This window comes from Pituophis catenifer, unplaced genomic scaffold (genome assembly GCF_029215685.1).
Source record: "Pituophis catenifer annectens isolate HBS135680 unplaced genomic scaffold, rPitCat1.0.hap2 SCAF_4, whole genome shotgun sequence".
Classification (NCBI taxonomy): Eukaryota; Metazoa; Chordata; class Lepidosauria; order Squamata; family Colubridae; genus Pituophis; species Pituophis catenifer.
Window position 1 is genome coordinate 79,773,407 of NW_027256884.1, and position 20,643 is coordinate 79,794,049.

At 34.9% G+C, this 20,643-nt stretch overlaps 1 protein-coding gene across 4 annotated transcripts in view; it reads left to right on the forward strand.

Moving 5' to 3' along the window:
* TIAM1 (TIAM Rac1 associated GEF 1) overlaps positions 1-20,643 on the forward strand; it is an 87,871-nt gene that overhangs the window by 48,187 nt on the left and 19,041 nt on the right. For 3 of the 4 annotated variants that reach the window (XM_070943562.1, XM_070943564.1, XM_070943563.1), the window contains 5 exons: positions 3,012-3,116; positions 4,037-4,115; positions 8,854-8,940; positions 10,819-11,043; positions 14,593-14,696. In XM_070943562.1, coding sequence (XP_070799663.1) covers positions 3,012-3,116; positions 4,037-4,115; positions 8,854-8,940; positions 10,819-11,043; positions 14,593-14,696 — 600 coding nt within the window. The remainder of the gene's footprint in view (positions 1-3,011; positions 3,117-4,036; positions 4,116-8,853; positions 8,941-10,818; positions 11,044-14,592; positions 14,697-20,643) is intronic. The other variant, XM_070943566.1, reaches the window with a different exon arrangement.

A 20,643-nucleotide genomic window follows, 5' to 3' on the forward strand; every position in this document is an offset into this window, starting at 1 on the left:
TTCTCTGTTCACTTTAGATGAATTTTCCTGCCATGTTTTTTTGGTTTCTGCACTTAGAAGTTGAATGAGGTGCAGAGTGTACCTAAGCTTTCCGTGGATCAGTAACTTCCAAAATGCTATTGGAAGGTCTTCGGTTCCATTCATGTGGTTTTATTTCTTTGTTCTTATGCTGGCCTCTGAAGTTCTGTTTTAATGTGTTTGAGAAGTATGCAAGCTTCTCAAACAATTTCTTCATCAATACATTTTGCATCTAATGTGCTTTCATATTCCATTAAACTTGAACATATTATGTTTAGCTGAAAATATGTCTACTTCCCTTACATCAAGATAATTTAATTTTAAATGCCAGCTTTTAAGATATAATAAAAGAGAAGATGGATTTTTATTTGAGCCAATCTTCTTTTGAGGAGGGTGGGTGGGTGGAGATCTGCATGTGTGAAGATTGTAAGCAATGAGCACTTATGGGCAAGATAATATCTTTTGTGTTGGTATAAATGTAATAAGACCCACTGGAACTCATGCCATAGGATACTGTTAATTAGAAAACACTGCAGGAGAAACGCTGTGTTAATCTATGGTAGTATAGAAGTAGGAGTCTAATACATCTCTAACAAAATACTAAAAGCATACGCTTTCATGAGTTGCAGCCTTTTATTAAAACTTGTTAGAAAAAATGCTACCAGACTCCTGTTGTTGTTGTTGTTGTTTACTGTTAATTTGTGTGATTCAGAATAGAATTTGTACAGGTTTACCTAATGTGAATAATTGTTGTCTTTAGGAGTGTAGGTGAATAGCAATCCTAATTTGCCCAGCTTCTTTCTCCATGACACTGTCATTTTCTTTGTGCCCAGTCAAGAAAACAAAAACAAAAAAGTGTGTGTGTAAGTTGTCAAACATCCTTTTAATGCCAAGATATTGTAGATACAGTCATGTAGCTTCTGTAATGTTATTTTTAATCTCAGCAAGAACAGGGCAGTGCTACTCTTTAATTCCAGAAATAATATAAGATTGCCTTTTTTCCCCCCAGCATGGAATCTCCTATTTCATTTTTTTTAACTTTACTTTATTGATTAGCCCTTGGACCATATCAAAGTGCAGAGTTCCAGACACAAATTATTACTAAAATCTGATAAAAACAATTTAAAATGGAATTGGATAAAATACAATTTAAAATGAAATTGAAATAGAATACGATTTAAAATGAAATTGGAATAAAATACAGTTTAAAATGATAGCTTTGATTAGCCTATAGACCATATCAAAGCACAAAGTGCAAACACATATCACCAATAAAATCTTATACAAACAATTTAAAATAAGAGTAGGGTAAAATACAATAGTTATAGGATAAGATACAATATAATTTAATACATAAATATAAAAAATAGAATACAATGACCTAAAATTATATTTCGGTGTCATCCTTACAATCTACCCCATCAGTCCCATGTATGCAGATCTCAACCAAACCATTTTGTTTAAGCACTGTGCTGTGTTAAATGTTATTTTCAGGTTCTGGCCACACATAAAAGTAATTTTTTTTTGTATGGGGATCCCAATGGGTCATTCGTTTGGTATATGGCCCAAGGTACCTGTCTCTCACCCCCTTATACAAGCAACAGTCAAATAGGATGTGAACCAGGTCTTCTACCTATTGCATTATTATATGTGCTTGCTGTCTGGGAAAGGGCAGGACCATAGGTGTCTTCAGTTGAATCACAGTGGGCAATTCTTTAAAGAAAGGATTCATATTTTTTCATTTGAAGGAAAGAACATTTTAGGCAGGGGTGAAATCCAAAATTCTTCCCTACTGGTTCTGTGGGCGTGGCTTGGTGGGTGTGCAGGGGAAAGATATTGCAAAATCTCCATTCCCACCCCACTCTGGGGCCAGCCAGAAGTTGTATTTGCCGGTTCTCTGAACTACTCAAAATTTCCTCTACCAGTTCTCTGAACTGCTCAAAATTTCCGCTACCGGTTCTCCAGAACTTGTCAGAACCTGGTGGATTTCACCCCTGGTTTGAGGGCATTCAAGAGTAGGAAAGAGAAATATGCAAGTTAGTGGTACGATAATAAGGATATTGGCTAATAAAACTGGCTAACAACATTATAGCAGATTTAGGCTCATAATGTTTTTGAAGAGAAGGAAATACTCTTGCTTGATTTAGTTTTGTAATTCTTTTAGCCCATTAAGACTAATGGCATGGAATGGCATCTATGGTCATCATTGATCAACTTTATTTTTAGTCTACTTTAATCAATAATGGGCAATTAAATTATTATTATTATTATTATTATTATTATTATTATTATTATTATTATTATTATTATTTATTGAATTTGTATACCGCCCTACTCCTGAAGGACTCAGGGCGGTGAACAGCCAGATAAAATACATATAATACAAATGTTAAAAAGCATTAAAATACAATTAAATAATTTGGCCCGGAAAACGAAATTTAAAACATTGGAAATACCATAACCTATGGCTAATTATAACTAATTAATTTTAATTTATATAAATTGTTTTAGATGAGAAAAGATTGTAGGAAATCATCAATCATTGTTTCAGAACAATGTTTTCACAATAAATGGAATTTATGTTACTAACGTTGCCCTTTATACTCAGAATTATAATATATTTTATGACCTAAAGACAATGGATACATTCAGTAACAAACTAGGGTGTACTATATGTAACCGTGAGGTTTTTATTGGAAAGTAAGAGAAAGAAACTTGTTAATTTTAACATTATGTTTAGTACATTTATTTCCACCCTGATCTGATGTTTGGTGATGTTTTCATTCAGAATAATGTTTTGCCTTTTCAAATTAGGAAGTCAAATGTGACCAGTTCTCTTTTGAGCATCAATAAAGTATTTTTCTTGGGTTGTTTAGACAATAATTTTAAACTTTTCCTTTTAAGTAGAGCAGACTTTTCCCTCCATTAAAAGATGCATTTCACTAAACGAAAATGATTATTGATATGGCTATTTATTTTCTTTTTTCTTTCAGGCACATCAGTTGGATTACTCAGCTCACTATATCCGTCTCAAATTCTTCGTAAGAAACCAAATGGAATGTTACATACCAAAGCCAGAAGAAGATATTTATGAATTGGTAATGTTAAACTTATATAAATGCCTTATAATTATTTTAAATAGAATTTAGAAAAAAAAAAGGAGATTACTATTACCATATCTTGTCTCTTTGGTAGTTTTGATATTAAGAACTCTAAATATAGACCAAGTTAAATTGAGCTTGCATGTAGTGGAACAAAGGAGTATGTTTACTTTTAGTATTTTGTCACATCCTTCAGAGAGTTCATAGAAGTAAATAGGCTGAGTGTTTATGGCTGAGGTAAGATTACTAGTGAGCATGGGATTTGAATTCAAGTCCCTTTGCATTTAATAATGAGATCGAAGCTCTTCAGATATATTGGGACTATAATATCCAGAATTCCCAGGTAAGGCAACCCCTCTGTTTTTCTAGGAATTTGGAGAATTGTAGTTTTAATACATGATGCTAGATTAGGAAATACTCTTTTAGGACATGCTGACATTACTGTCACTCTTATTCACTAATATCTTAGTTTATATTGAGAAAGGGAAGGAAAATGGCTCTATGAAAAGAAGGAGGAAAATAAATATTGTGGAAGAAAGAACTAAATTTAGACATTAAAGGTGAAGAAAAAATATAACTTCAAAATATTATTAAATTTACATTTTATAATCTTACAGTGTTCTGAAGTAATGTGACTGGGAAAGGCATATATACTGATCTCTAGAGGAAATGGTTGAGATTATGTGATAAAGAAGGAATATTGTGTAAATTTGCTTTATCAACGGAAAACTACATGGTATATGTCTACAAGATTATCAGGAGTTAAGCTCCACATAACCCATTAGAACTTTACCATACTGTGATTTTTTTCATCTCTATCTTCTCTCTACATTCAAAAGGGATGCTGCATAAAAAATGACAAGGAGCAGTATAATTCTATGTAACTACCTCTTTTTAAAAATATATTGTCTTTTCAGCTATATAAAGAAATTGAAATCTGTGAGAAAATTACACAGCAAATTCATCTTGAAAAATCTGACACATTGGATAATTATGGTGAGTTTGGGATTATGTATATTTGTATACATTTGTATATCAAGTTTTCGCTTACACATGTATCATAAAATACTTTAATATTCACAACATCAGCTTTCTTTTATCTACTTCTATCTAATAGCATTCCAGAGGTGTTGATTGCAAGTCATGACATTCTATCCAATAATGGGGGTTTGGAATTATGAAGCTGAAATCTTTAAAACCAATCTAGTCTGTAGCCACATCTGAAGATGATCATTTTAGGTGGCTAACGTTGATACTACTGGCTATCTTTCCATTTTTAAAATACAGAAAGGGACCCTGTTGAAAAATAAGCCACTTCTCAGAGGAGAAAGAAAGTAACTTTTCATACTGAAGCTAGGAGATAAAACTGTGCATTGCTGAATATGAAGACATTAATCTTCAATGCTGAAACTTCCAGGAAATGTTACATTTCATATTTAGCATTGTTATTTGATACATACATATAACATCTTTTCAAAACTACCCTGTTGGTTTGGATGCAGTATATCTCTGAGTTTTTCTACTACTATTATTAAATAATCTAATAATCTATTATTATTAAAAAATAATAGTCTTTGAATTTAACAATAAATCCAGACACAATCCTGTATTATTATATTGTGTTTCCAGTCTATTTCAGTGATCAAACTCTTCCCATCTGTAGCATTTATCTGGAGTTCTGTGAGTTCTTAATATTTAGCATTTTAAAATCCCTAAATGGCTTATTATACAGCTGCAGGAAAAAACATTGAGATCTGGTATAACCCAGCAATGCTGAATTCAAGGCTTATATGATGAATATGTATTGGCTAAATTTTGACATTGGTTTGTACAGTAACATGTTAATATATGCTTCCATGTAGAATACATAGAGTATATACATAACTGCTTCAGTGACTCCATCCAGCCACATCATTCTCTGCTGTCCCATTCTTCTTTTGCCCTCAATCGTTCCCAGTATTAGGCTCTTCTCCAGTGAACCCCTCCTTCTCATTGTGGCCAAAGTATTTCAGTTTCATCTTCAAGATCTGGCCTTCTAAAGAGTAGTCAAGGTTGATCTCCTCTAAGACTGACAGTTTCTCACTTAGGAAATTTGATGAAGCAGTAAGCACAAAACTTATTGTATACCCTTAAAGTGCATTATACAATATAGTGGTCACCATATATTGGTAAATCTCTATGTATTGAATACACTATTAAATTACAAATACAGTATGTAAATGCTTCTTTCAAATGTAATAATATATATTTATTAAGCTTGTTAAGCTCCTGGAAATCAAACGCACCTATTTGTTTTATTTTCCACTACTATTTGGAAGAAAAATACTCCTATTATTTGGCATTTATCACCAATTTCAGTAACACAGAATTGGGGTTCATGGCGATAAAAACACAACGCTTTTAGATTGCGTGAAGCCTGCAAGTTCTAGGTTGCCCATCTCTATTTGAAAGGAATATTACAAAAAAACCAACAACAACAACACTAAGTACTTTTCTATTGAAAGGAAGGCTGCTACTACTGCATATACAGTACTACCCTACCAGGAGCCTTGGTAGTACAGTGGTCTAAAGCACCCTGTTATTAAGACTAGCTGCCTGCAATTACTGCAGGTTCGAATCTCGCCAGGCTCAAGGTTGACTCAGCCTTCCATCCTTTCTAAGGTAGGTAAATTGAGGACCCAGTTGTGGGGGCAATAAGCTGACTTTGTATAAATATACAAAAAGGATGAAGGCTATTGCTTAGCACATTGTAAGCCGCCCTGACTCTCCGGAGAAGGGCGGCATATAAATCAAATTTATATATATATATATATATATATATATATATATATATATATATATATATATATATATATATACACACACATACATACACACACAATAGGTATATGCATTTATGTTTATTAAATTTATGTTTTTCATAAAATCATAAAACGCCACTGAGTTCACCCCATGGTCTTCCAAATTAAAGTATTCCCAATAGATTGCTGTTCAACCAATTAGTGAAAGTTAGCTAACAGTCTCTCTTAATTAATTACAATTAATTATACTGTCGAACTTTCAGGAGTTTTAAAAACTTTTCAAAAAACCTTTTCATAAATTTTTTTCAGTCTGACTTAACTTAAATTTACTATTCATGTTGCGCAGTCTAATTCATGAAGGTCTTGATTTTTGTTGGTGTGATATATTTTCAAGTATTAGAAAAGAGTGTTATATTTCATTTTACACGGTGTTCTCAAGGCTAAACTTACTCAGCTCCTTAAGTCTGTCTCTATGAGATCTCATATTAAGTGCCGTCATCCTTGTGTTCTCTGAGCCTGAACCAGTTGTTCTGAATCTGTCCTAAATTGTAGTGCCTGAAGTGGACATAGCACTTAAGATGGCAGCTGATCAAAGCAGAGTGAAATGGAATAAATATTTCTATGATGCATCCAAAAATTGCCTTTGCTTCCTTTGCAGCTTCATCACTAGAATTATATCAACTATTATTCCAATATCTTTTCACAAGTATAATCATATAGCAGGGTATGCTCCATTCCTAAATGTCATGTGGCAGCTCTAAGGAGCATTTTCAAATGCTAAGAACAACATTTTTTCACTAGTTGACCTTTCTTTGGAAGTTCCTTAAGAAAAAGATATTATCAATTTATTAAAGCTTTCTTTTGGGCCGTTAACCATTTATCCTTTCAGTTATTTTCAAGATGGTATTCTTTGCAGCTGGCAAATGGTTTTCAGAGTTAGGGTTATTTATTTATTTATTTATTGGTTCGATTTATATGCTGCCCTTCTCCGGAGACTCAGGGCGGCTTACAATGCGTTAAGCAATAGCCTTCATACTTTTGTATATACCTGCTTAGTAGGGCTTTCGGCCCCCCCAAGCGGTGTTCTTTTTTATACAAAGTCAGCTTATTTCCCCCACAATCCGGGTCCACATTTTACCTACCTCGGAAGGATGGAAGGCTGAGTCAACCTTGACCTCTAGCTGTGTTTTTTCCTCAATATTATGTGGTTCTGAGGAATCCCACTTGTCTTTGCACAAAGTCAGTTCCAAAACATTCTTTACTTTCTCATGGCTTGATGCATATTTAGGCATACATTATTTTATTCATTTATTTATTAAACAAATGTATATAGCTGCCCAGTTCACACATAGCTGACTCCAGGTGGCTTACATCAACATTTAGAAAATGTACTTTCATTGTACATCCTTAATTTAAAAAATTGAAATTCTGTTTGCATCATGTTTTCTTGAAGGGAAACATTTCATCTTCTACATAGTCTGTCTGAAAGAATAATTTCATTTTATCAATCCCAGGAAAGCCCATCCTGCACATGAACCATTACTGTAGCTTTGAAAGTAATGATGCTATCAATGACATCTTTAATAAAGGCAATTAAGCTTTCAGCACACTTTTATAAAGCAGCAGATGGTCAATGACCATCAGGCCTAATCCTATTACTGTAGAATAATACAGATAATAGTTCTAGCCAATTCCTTCCTTTCTCTTCAGGGTCAATGTCCTTGCATTGTATACTGTAAATGATTCCTGATTTCTCGTCTTCAGTCTTTTGGTTTGCTTAAGATGTTTTAGAGGAATTTAGTTGGCTGTGTGCTACAGTGATGCCATGTAGTTGTAGTCTGTTGGTTATTTCTGAAATCCTTTTAATTTATGAGTATGTTATCCTTTTCATAGGTTGTCCTGGTTGTGCTGAAGCAAATTGTGTGGCTATGCACTTTTTGATAAAGTTGTGTCGATATCTATTTTGTTGGTAAATGTTTTATAGGTCTATTTTTTGTTTCTGGCATACTGGATTGCTGCACTGCAGTGTGTTTGTACTCATCTGAAAGATGTTCTTTGATAGTTTCTCTTATGGGAGTTGGGTTGTTGTTTTGGTAGCGGAGCACTCGGTTGCTTTATGTTGTTTTCTGATAGTCCTGAGTTTCTAATTTGCCATCATTTCCTGTTCTGATGAGAATATCCAGGAAGGTAGTATGTTCTTTTTTGTCTTCTCTTGTGAATGTTATTTCTTTAAAGATATTATTAATTGTTTCACATGCCTGCTGTAGTTGTTCCTTTTTTGTCAGGTATGGGTCCATTATGTGACAATACATAATGGACCCATACTTTGAATTATATGTTAAGCTCCTAGATATTGCACCACAGTCTCTGCTATGAATCCTAAGACTGATGATCCCATAGGCGATCCACTTTAATATCTGTTTTTTCCATTTTATAATATTCCACTATAAATATTTTATATCTGAATCTCCAAACTAGCATCCAATCTACTAAAGCTGTTTCTCTCTTATACATACTGCTGATTTTCCCAATGACTGCCAGATTTTAAAGCTGAATTTTAAAAACCAATTTGCATGCAGTAGTATACGTAGATGACTGCAATTGAGTACACATGCTATTTAACATACCCAATTTTTCAGAGTTTCCCCAAAACGTATGTACTTTGTATATGTGCAAAATCTGAAGAATAGAACCATAACATTTGACTCTAAGCAAAGAATAGTAATGCTGGAAGAAGTGTTAAAATTTGGAGAAATTGTTGTATAACATGTCATTTATTCTATTATTACTTGAATAAGGTGGACTTTTTTCCTTTTTTTGGGAGGAATCAGCAAAGAAAAACAATTTGCTTACAGAGAACCAAATGCTTCCTTTTAAATACTATTGCTTAAAATATTAACAAATATTCTTATTTTGTTTTATTATTTTAACAGGTTTTTCTCTATCCTCAATAGAAGAAGAAGGGGTTCGTCGTCTCCACATCAACAGTGTCAAAGAAACAGGTCTGGCTTTTAAAAAAGGTAAGATGCTAGAACATGTTCTTCTCTAAAATGTCTTCAGCCTTCAAGGATTTTCCTCTCTCTATTATTTAAGAGTATACCATCTCTTGTACTGTGTAAAAATAATTTGTGAATAGCTATAAGAAGCTGCGATTCTTCAAAATTATATATCTATCCATCATCTTTTAGATATTATATATAATAATGGGTTAGTGTACACTTTCTTTTTGCTATTGAAAATTCATGATCGTAAATTTACTGTATCTTTAGACAACTTTCTAATTTAACAAAGCTGCCCTAACTGTAAAAATTCAAGAATTTAAGTATCCTAGAGTGCTCAAGAGAGTGTGGGTAAGTGTAGTATGTTCCCCTTTAGTTGTTTGTCTAATGACTGTAAAAGGGCAGGAATATCTTAAAAATTAGTGAAAAAGGAATTTTAAATGTTAATAGCAATATACCATTTTTATGGAAAAAATAAATTTCAAAAAGTCCATCCTAAAGACATTTGCAAAAGGAACTATATAGCCTGTATTCTAAAGGAATCTACCCTTGAAAACCATGATACTTTTGTTTTCTGGGAAGATTATATATTCAATTGGATCCATACTTAATTATGTGTAGAGTTAGACCCACTGCAATTACATTTAATTTGGCATGACTAAATTGTTCCAGATCTTGTGGTCTGTTCTAACTGTCCTGGCATAGCTGCAGTACCAGATGGAATGGACATTTCGTTTACATGTTAGCATTGCAGCATCAAGTGAAGTTTGTGTGTGAATAAGTCTAAGAATTTTCTAGAACTTAGGTAATATAGAAGAAGGGTGGAATATTTCTCATTGGCAGATATATATATTCAGCAAAAGAGAGAAAACTGTTAAAGAATTAAGCCTGGCAGAACCTGATGTTCCTATAACTTGATTCCTGCTGGCTTTTGACTAATTGTTAAAGAATCTCCAACACTTTGAAACATCTAAAAAATAAAATAATCTTGTAGGGACTGGAAAAGAGGTTTCATCCTGAAAATCTAAGTCACAGCTCAGAGATCCTAACCTTGGGAGGGCATTGAAGGTTATTGAGAGCTCCTTCAAATCAGCTATGATTCATTGAATTCTGAGTTACTCTATGTACATGAGGGTGCTATGTTTCTGGCCAAACACTACAATATACAATCTTACAAATTTTCTATCTAGACTTATGCAATTTAACATTCCTGGAGTGATGAACAAATTGTGTATGGGAGTGGGCAACTTTATTAAATTGTGACAACAACAACATGAATAAATCTTTGAAATAGACTGGCTCCCAAAGGAGTAGGCCAGGCTGTATACTCTCTCCTCATTTATTCACTCTATATGAATACTTATTCATCAAAGTCATCTTGCAAATGGCATGGTTCAGACCATTCTCATGCATCTTCCCACCAAAGTGGTACCTATTTATCTTCTTGCATATAACATGCTTTCAAACTGCTAAGTTGGCAGAAGCTGAGGCAAGTGATGGGAGCTCACCCCACCACTTGGTGCTAGAACTCGAATCTCCTGAGACAGACCATCTCTAGCATCATTAAGTCACAGAGCCACCATAATTTCAAAGCATTTGTGTAGGAATAGAATAGCTGAAGTGACATCTTTACAATTTGTGCTTGGAACTTGGCTGTCATATATGCCATGGTTTACTGTGACTCAGATACTGTTGGACTAGATTAATACAGTAGAATGCATTGTGAATAGTGTCTGGAACTGTTTCATTAATGATCAATAAAATGCTTCTTATCTCAAAATACAGAATGTACAGGAAATGAAAGGATTTGTTCTTTGGTATCTACATCTTAAGGAAATTAAAAATCCTAACATTAGGTACAGGGCACCCCTTGTTGAGCTTTAATATGTTCCTTTTCAGGTCTGAAAGCAGGTGATGAAATTGTTGAAATTAATAAGAAGGCTGCTGAAAACCTGAACTCAGCCATGCTAAGAGATGTTCTTGTTCAGCCTTCTCTGTGCCTTATTGTACAAACTTATCCTGAGAGAGAGGCAGGCCAGAATCGAATACACTTACCACCTCGGCGGATGGATGGTTCTTTTGACTTGACTGACAGTCCATTAAAATCTGTATACAGCACTCAAGGTATTCATATTTATTGGCATGAGATTAGTTTACATTATGATCTCTTTCTACTCAAGCATGCTGTATGTAACCACTTAAGAATACAAAGAGCTCTAGACCTTTATGTAAGCAAATTCCAGGTTATGCTTGTTGTTTCACCATGTAAAAGTGCTAGATATCAGTATTATTTAATAGTTCAAAATGAGGTAGTTACAGTTGGAAGTAACTACAGTGATTAATCATATATGAAATTAGTCATTTCAGGATAATCAATCGTAGTGCTGGATTAAAAAGAGCAGTGACTTTCTGTTTACATGCTGGACTACAGAATGTTAAGAACAGATTCCAATTTTTAAATTCTTTTCTTTCTGTGTATAGAAATTCACAATTGGATGGCGAAGAGTATAACAAAAAATACCTGTGGGGAATTTTTCTGCGTACTTGTCAGAAACAGTTTAGCGCAATTAAAGAACTTGTAGAGTGTAAATATAAACTATATGAACTGGCTAAAAAAGTAATTTAATTATACAAAAATAAATTGTAAAAACATGGAGTATGTCTGTAAAAGATGTGGAAAATGAAATAGAACTAGCTATATTTATAAAATAAAATTTAAAAATATAGGTGGATAACTGTACATCTATCTCCCTGCTAGGTTGCAGCACCTAGCCAATCTTGAAAAACTAAGCAGGTTTCAACTATTTTGTACTTAGGACACAGAAGACAGCAAAGGCAATCCAACATATGGAAGTCAATATATGGAAATCAGTAGGAGTTCAATATATGGAATTCCATATGTATGAAAGTCAGTAGGAGTCAATCTTGACTTGAGGACATTTTACCTTTTATGCAATTACTTTTATTCTATATCATAGGCATGTTCTAAAGAAACCTGAAAAAAATATAGTAAAGAAACCTAGGAAACTACAGCTTGATCTTCTGTCTCACATATAGGACAAAAACATACTTACATCAAAATATATTTGACCACAAGATGTCAGTACTGACCTATATGGAAGGAATTATTTGTTACACTAAGTACACTTAACAATAATAAAACAAAGTTAAAAGGGGGTATTTATAATGCAATGAAAATAGGCCTTCAAATGCACTGTATGCACATTTTATACAATTTAGAAGATAAGTCCCTTTGTATTCACAGAATATAGACTGTATGAGTCTTTTACTTGTGTTCATTAGAAGAATATTAAATGTTCTTTAGAACACAGTTTTAAAGTTCTATAGTTTCTGCACAATGTATGTCTACTCAGAAAATCATTAAAGGAAGAAAGGACCAGGAATTTGATTTACCACATAAAATATGATGCACTTTAACTGCAGAAAATTATCTACAGAGTATAGAATGTTTCTTCATGCCTTCACTGAACGTAATCCCTAAAATGGAAAAATATAGTAAAAGTAATAATATCATACTTGTTAATACTACACTTGGGTATTTATATGCCTTGTATGTTTGCAAGTAATCAGGGCCATCCAGAAATAAGGATTGATATATGTGTGTGTGTATATAACTTTGAGTGTGCATGTATTGTACATACATGCATGCATGCATGCATGCATTAATTCATTGAGTCATTCATTCCAGGAGTCACCCATTATACAGATCATAGTGATAAGAATATGCAATTGTATTTGATATTATTTAGGGAGGCAATATCTGGTTTAATCTCAAGGATAGCCACAGGCTGTGGTTCCTACTCTGCTAACATTCTGTGTTTCTTCGTTGTTTTTCTTGAGTAACAATCACGTTCAGTTAGAAAAGGCAAGGAGATGTTCAAAAAATCAGGTCATCCAGATTGCATCAATATAATAACTAAACTGAGGTGATTTAAATCTCCAAATTTTGAATTTGCAAACTGATGAAAAAAGCAAAGGAGGGTGAAAAAAAAGAAAAGAAAATAGAACAGGAATAGTGTTTAGCTCTTAGCAACAACTGAATTTTTGAGCTAATACTGGACCGGGAGAGGAAAGTTTAATTTGGTCCCAAATAACCCCAACATCTATATCATGTCGGAGCCTCACTCCAAAAGGCAGCAGGCCTCCTAAACATATTGTAAAAGTAGGTAGGAAAGATAAGCTAAATTAAATACTAATATTAATTGTTTTATTTTAATTAGATGGCTAGTTACCAGTGTGTAGCATCATTTGTGTTTAACAAGAAAGTTTTATTGAGGGGCAAAAAGATTTAAAGCTACAAAAGACCTATGGAGATTATCAGTCATCCAGGTCATGGTTGTCCCAAAGGTGCTTTTTCAAGAGGCAACTGGACTTTCTGGTTTTTCTTTGAAGACCTTTCCTTTCCTTTCCTTTCCTTTCCTTTCCTTTCCTTTCCTTTCCTTTCCTTTCCTTTCCTTTCCTTTCCTTTCCTTTCCTTTCCTTTCCTTTCCTTTCCTTTCCTTTCATCCAAGAACCTGGTTTATTATACTAATAATATTTACTATAAAGAATATTGTCTGAAATTCTATAGCCCACATCTGATAACCCAAACACAATCTACTTTATTCATCTTTTAATACCACAGACAATATTTTTATTTTATGAAAAGACAAACTATTGAGGCTTGCATCTACTGTATAATTACTATTACAAGGTAAACATTAAGAGTCCTATATTTGCCATATTCATTTGCCAATATTTTACCTAATTTTTCATGAATGTCAGTTCTTCTCACCCAGTCCTCATACCTTTAATGTAATCCAAAGATCATTTATTTTTTAACGGCCAAGCAGGAAAGTTCATAGTCTGAAGTCAATGCTACATCTTCTATAGCATGAACAGATAAATAAAAATGAACCATAAATACAAAATAAATACAACAAAATAGGACAAGTGCTTCACTACAGTTGGTAGAAATGGTATGAACAGCTTGTATTTTTAAATAATAGCATTAATCATTGTTAGTGGATAATTGAAGTAAAGAATTTATGTTTCTAAGAATGGAAGGCACTACTGATGGTTCTTTGTAACTCAATATTAAAAATAGCTCTCTTTGGAGGAATAATGTCTCTATTGCAGGAAGCAGATTATTGTATGGTATATTTTTTGTGTAACAGGAAAGAAAGTGCAGATAGTTATACAAAGTTCATTAGCATCAGCTAAGAAATTAATATTGACTTAAAGTCACTTCTCCATATCAAATGAAGTTATTACAGTCTTATATATATGACATATCACAGGTATATGACATTGTTTTAGCTATTTCTATAGATGCTTTAAACTTTTTTTTTTTTTTAGAAAGGAATCCATTGTTAGTTGAAAGCTGAGTATTTAGATATCTCAGGATTGGAATACTATAAACAGATGAAATGGAATATACAACAGAGTAAAAATGCATCCCTGCTCAGATCTACTTATATAATCTTACTCTGATCTAGGATCTGGTAAAAGAAACACATTTTTTGAGAGTCTTGCCAACATTAGAGAAGAGAATAGGAGACTTTTATTTTCTTTTTATTTCTTTTTGTTTTGTTTTGTTTATAAACTGTTTTTTGTATTAGTACTGAAATGTTACCCATCCTGTTATTTCATCCTTGTTTTGCATCCTGGCAGGACCCTTGCTCAGCAATGATCAAGACAACTGTATTGAGGTATCTCTAGAAGACACAGAAGTGAACATCTTGGAATCCTCTGATGAGAGTGATAAAACAAGCAAGGTGTGAAACTTTCATTTTCACATTGTAAATAGCAAAATCTCTGCTGTCTCAAACTTGTAATGCCGATTTCACAAGAATGTGATTAGAGAATTGCTTCCAGGAGAATATTGTTCTTTTTTTCCCTGCTTACAACTAATATGAAATAAAACCAATTAGTGCCTTGATTATAGCTCATTATCACCTGCTAAATCCAAATGTTTCCGTTAATAAATGCAAGAGCTATGGAGTCCTAATAGCTACCATGAGTTTCAAATATTGATATTGCCCCTTTTTAGCGTGTTACTGCTTCTTTGAATGGCACAATTTTACACACATGTATGCAGGCCGCCATTTTTAATATATGGTGTGTGTGTGTGTGTGTGTGTGTGTGTGTGTGTAAAGTTGTACCACAGTTTTCATGGAAAGAACCTAATTGGAAAGTTATTTCAGGGGCATCTACCTTTGACTGAAGCAGAAGACACCAATTGTATTAAAGTGACTGAACAAATGGATTTCTAATTGCTGATCATTAGCATATGAGCTTTCCCATTTAATTTTCTTATCTGATAGCTTAGTGTGAAGTTTGTTATCTTGAAGTTCTTCTAAAGGTACATGTATGTGAAATATAATTTAGAAAGACAGGCACCCTGCATCATACGTGAAAGGTAATTTTCATCTGATGAATCCAATTTTACATGGGAGGGATAGGCTTATGCAAAAAACACCTACTTCATCTAATTTTCAATATGTTCAGTGACAGGAGAAGGTTCAGTCTGAAGGACAACTATATAGGCATTTACATGTGCTTGGCTACAGCTAGTTCAATTGCTTCCAGAGCATCTACTCTTATTTATGCAAATTAGAATATGGTCCTTGAGCTGTCCAATGTATGGACCTTTGGAGAGAGGTGAAATCAGGCATAGGGCGTGCTCTCTGCTGACTTCATGTCCTTGAAATAATGTCTCAGTGTAGCTGATCTGGTAATAAGAACCAAATGAGTTAAGGAAAAAGAAGGTCTTAGCTCCCTGAATCTTTTTTGATTTTTTTTTTTTTGTATATATTTTTTGTCACATCTTACAATTGTTTTTAGAGTTGGAGTAGTGTAGCAATACTGTTATTGCATTGATGGCACAAATACCATCATTTGGGTTAATTCTGTAATGGTATTTGTGATACAAGTGCCACATTTGGTGTTTGATTTTTATTAGGAATGTTATTAATATTAAATTTTCATCAAGACTAAAGCTTATTCTATTTAAATGCAGTTTAAATAAAATAAACACTGATTTAATTTAATTTTAATTTGACACTTTTTGGCCACTGGTCTTTTCCTTTGGGACATAGTTGTGCTTGTTTTGAGAACACAACCCTCAATCTATACAATCCTGATACTTGGAAATGATACAATGCCCAAGTAACTTTATGCAATATTCATCCCTTAGATAAACATCCTTCTTTTGAAGGAAATGCCTTGTCTCGTATATGTATGCTGCCATATGGGAAGAACATGTTAATGCATATTATTATGAGGCAGGAAAATGTATTTGCTGATATTCCAAAGCATGAACAAATGGCAACAAAGATAAATCCATTGGTATGTGTAAATCATCCCTGTGAGAGAGATGGAATATCTGCTTGAAAACACAGTAATGTAATGAATTTACCCTGTGAGAGTTGGCTCTGACCTATGAAGTAATGCACTAATAGTGTTGCCATTGTATCATAGTGGAAAGGAAGGAAAACGCACTTGGCCTCTGACTTCCTTACACTTTGACATATAAGCCTGTAGCCTTTTTTCTGATAGCTAGTTTTAGATAGTGGAAATGAGCTAGCAGAATGCAAACTCAAGTTTGAAGCAGCTGCAGCACTCATTCCAGCTGCTAAAGCTCAAATGCTTTGTCTTGCAAAAGACAGTGAGTTTGTCCTTGGTTTTATGGAAAACCAATTATAGGTAAGTAATGCTGAATGTTTAAGTTCAAAAGAGAAGAAGAAGAGAAATATTAATTTTTCTTAAAGCATGCTTGTGTGGTATTAGTGTGAGCTTGGGCAGTATAACATTGTTTCTTTGATATTATTTACTTCTAAAGTGATTTATTAATTGGGACAATTTCTAAATGATCTAGTGCTATTATGCTTTTAAAAAAAATATATTTCACAGGACTGTTTGGAGTGTTTCTCAAGTAGCTAGTTTCTTTTCTATTTAATTTTTTGTATGTAAGGTTTCATTTCAAGCTCTATAAATAGCAAATTAGGGAAAAAATTCAAAACTTTAGTAAATGATTTATGACCAGCTTACTTAAAGTAGTTGGGTCATTAATAATCACTTGGTTTAATTATACCACCCATTGTATTTGTAATTGTAATCTCAGGGAGAACGATACATTTAGAAATAGAAAATTAATTCAAGATTTAGCAGCAGAGAAACACTTTGTATAAATGAAGAATCCTTTTTAGTGTGTTCTCATAGGTTGAAATGCATATTTTGTTCTTTTAAATGGAGGATATAGAATGTTAAATTATTTCTGGATTTTATTAAATCTGTTATAGGAAAATGGGTTATATGGGCTATTCTACAATATCTACTTTGGACTTGATGTTAAATGTATACTTTAACAGTTCATACATGATAGAACTATATAATTTAACTTAATTCCTGGTTATTATTCTATCTTAATGTGCTCTTACATAATTTAAGAGTCTAAAGCAGGATTTCCCAAAGTGGTTAATATCAATCTCCAAAGGTTTTGCTGTTGTTACTATTATTATTGTTTGTAATACTATTAGTTAAAGTAGTATTTATTAAATTATTTTCATATATTAAATGTTTGAGGATTGATAAACAATCTAAGACTCCATGGAGGGATTAATAGCTCAAGAGTTAGATTTTCTCTGATTTATGCTCAAAATGTCAGCTTATTACTCCTGCCATCATGTCCGATGAAGTAGCTCTAGAGAGTAAGGAACTTGCTTAACCTTGAGGGAAATACACTGGAACTGTTCCCTAGCCAAAAGAAGCTGGAACATTTTTTAAGTCCAGAACAAATGATGCCTCCCTAACCTGCTGAAGTATAAGAAAGAAGAGGTACAGCACAATCAGAATTGCAAGATTCTGTTATAACAACTAATTTCTAAACAACTAAAATAGCTTTCTTGTGAATTCTTGGTCTGGTTTACCTAGTGCAGCTGACACTTATGGATTGCATCAGAATTTGGAAAGGCTATTCATTTGGTTAAAATGTTTTACTTCATTTCTAATTCTGCTTTTTAGTATAAATTATTCTAGGTTGCACAGATTACTAAAGAGTAATATTTTCCTGAAATATATTCAGACAGCTGAAATTAAAACATTTGAGAAATTTTACATTGAATTGTTTTATATCAGGTAAGAGAACAATTTTGATTATGGCATTGGAAAAGGAAAGAGGCATTTCTAATTCAGTCCATTGTGTACCTCGTTTGGCAACCAACTTTTCTGGTGCTTTTGAGTCAGTGTTGACTCCTGGTGACTACCTGAATTGCTTTCTGCGGGTTTTTTTTACACAAGATTTTTCACAAGTGTGCCATTGCCTATTTTAAAGGGCTGAAAGACAGTGGGTGGACCAAAGTCACTCAGTTGGGATTATTCCATAGGCAGGATTAGAATCACAGCCTCATGGTTTTTAACATGATGCCTTAGTCACTACATCAGACTGACTCTCTGCAATTGACTATGCACACTATCAATACAAATGCTGTACTTTTAAAGACAAATATAAGTAGAAAAATAATATTTTCTTTGGCATGTAATCTTTTGCAAGGAAGTAATATTTGTCAAAATGGTGGCATATAAAAATATGCTTCTTTGTTTTGTGGAAACAAGAGATTGTGGGTCAAGGAAAACATAAACAATAGGTTGTGTGCAGTAGGAACAGGTTTCTTTAAAATGAGAGTAGTGAAGCAAAAAGGTATAGCATCATGAATGAATGTGTGGAAAATGAATAAGAATTGAATGCAGATGTGAGTGACCAGTATGAAATATGAAGAAGTATATTATTTGGTCATTTACGATATAAGGTGAAGGAATTACCTCCTTCCGGGAGGTTACACCAGGCTGGCTCCAGGGAATTATAAGTGCTTCTCTGAGTGACGCCGCCTTTCCTGCCGCCTTGAAAGAGGCGGTAGTGAGGCCCCTCCTCAAGAAGCCTTCCCTGGATCCGGCTGAATTAGCTAACTACTGTCCAGTCTCCAACCTTCGTTTTGTGGCGAAGGTTGTTGAGAGCGTGGTGGCACGACAGCTTCCCCGGCACCTGAATGAAGCTATCTATCTGGACCCATGCCAGTCGGGCTTCAGGCAGGGGTACAGCACTGAAACGGCATTGGTTGCGTTGGTGGATGATCTCTGGAGGGCTCGGGACAGGGGCTGCTCCTCTGTTCTAGTCCTATTAGATCTCTCAGCAGCTTTTGATACCATCGACCATGGTATCATGCTGCAGCAGTTGAGAGGGTTAGGAATAGGGGGCACTGTTCTGTGGTGGTTCTCCTCCTTCCTCTCCGACCACTCGCAGTTCGTGTTGACGGGGGCAGAAGTCGACCTCGAGGCACCTCGCATGGAGAGTGCCACAAGGGTCGGTCCTCTCGCCCCTTCTGTTCAACATTTATGTGAAGCCGCTGGGTGAGATTATCTGTGGTTTTGGGATGAAGTGTCATCTGTACGCTGATGATATTCAGCTGTACATCTCCACCCCTGACCACCCCAATGATGCCCTTGAAGTGATGTCTCGCTGCCTGGAGGCCGTGCGGGTCTGGATGGGGAGAAACAGGCTCAGACTCAACCCTTCCAAGACTGAGTGGCTGTGGCTCCCGGCGTCCCAATATAGTCAGCAGGTGCCATCGCTGACCATTGGGGGTGAATCCCTGCCCCCCACAGAGAGGGCTCACAATCTGGGTGTCCTCCTGGATGCACGGCTGTCTTTAGAAGAGCATATGACGGCCGTGGCCAGGGGGGCCTTTTATCAGGTTCTCCTGATTCGCCAGTTGCAGCTCTTTCTGGACCGGAACGCCTTGCGCATGGTCACTCACGCCCTTGTCACCTCCCGGCTGGACTATTGTAATGCTCTCTACATGGGGCTCCCCTTGAAGAGCACTCGGAGGCTCCAGCTGGTCCAGAATGTGGCCGCACGGGTGGTTATGGGCACAACCCGTTGCGCCCACGTGACACCCCTCCTGCGCGAGCTGCACTGGCTCCCAGTGGTCTTCCAGGTGCGATTCAAGGTGCTGGTCACCACCTTTAAAGCGCTCCATGGCATAGGACCCAGGTACCTTCGAGACCGACTTCTGCCACCAATAGCCTCCCACCGGCCAGTTCACTCCCACAGAGAGGGCCTCCTCAGGGTGCCATCGGCCAAGTTATGTCGGCTGGCGACACCCAGGGGAAGGGCCTTCTCTGTGGGTGTCCCAGCCCTGTGGAATGAACTGCCCCCGGAAATATGTAAGATCTCCGACCTCCGGGTATTTCGTTGCGCACTAAAGACCCTGTTGTTCCGCCAGGCTGGGCTATCAACATAACAATTTTAAATTGGGTTTTAAATTTCTGGGGTTTTAAAATTTAGCCAAATTTATTTAATAATTTTAAACTATTTTAACTGATGTTGTTTTGTGTTTTTAATAGGCTGTACACCACCCTGAGTCCTTCGGGAGAAGGGCGGTATAGAAATAAAAAAAATATTATTATTATTATTATTATTATTATTATTATTATTATTATTATTATTATTATTATTATTATTATTATTATTTATTGGTTAATCTTTAGTGAGATTCACAGCCTTTGAGGCTGGTTAATAGCTCAGCAGCTTGAGTCCTAACCAAGGACCTAGGAACTGTTAAGGTATCGTCGGAGGATGTAAGCTGTTCCGAGTAAGATGGTTTTTTGTAGAGTCAAAATGTTCAAGTCCGGCAAATTTAGAATTTCTAAATAGCGGGGTAGCCC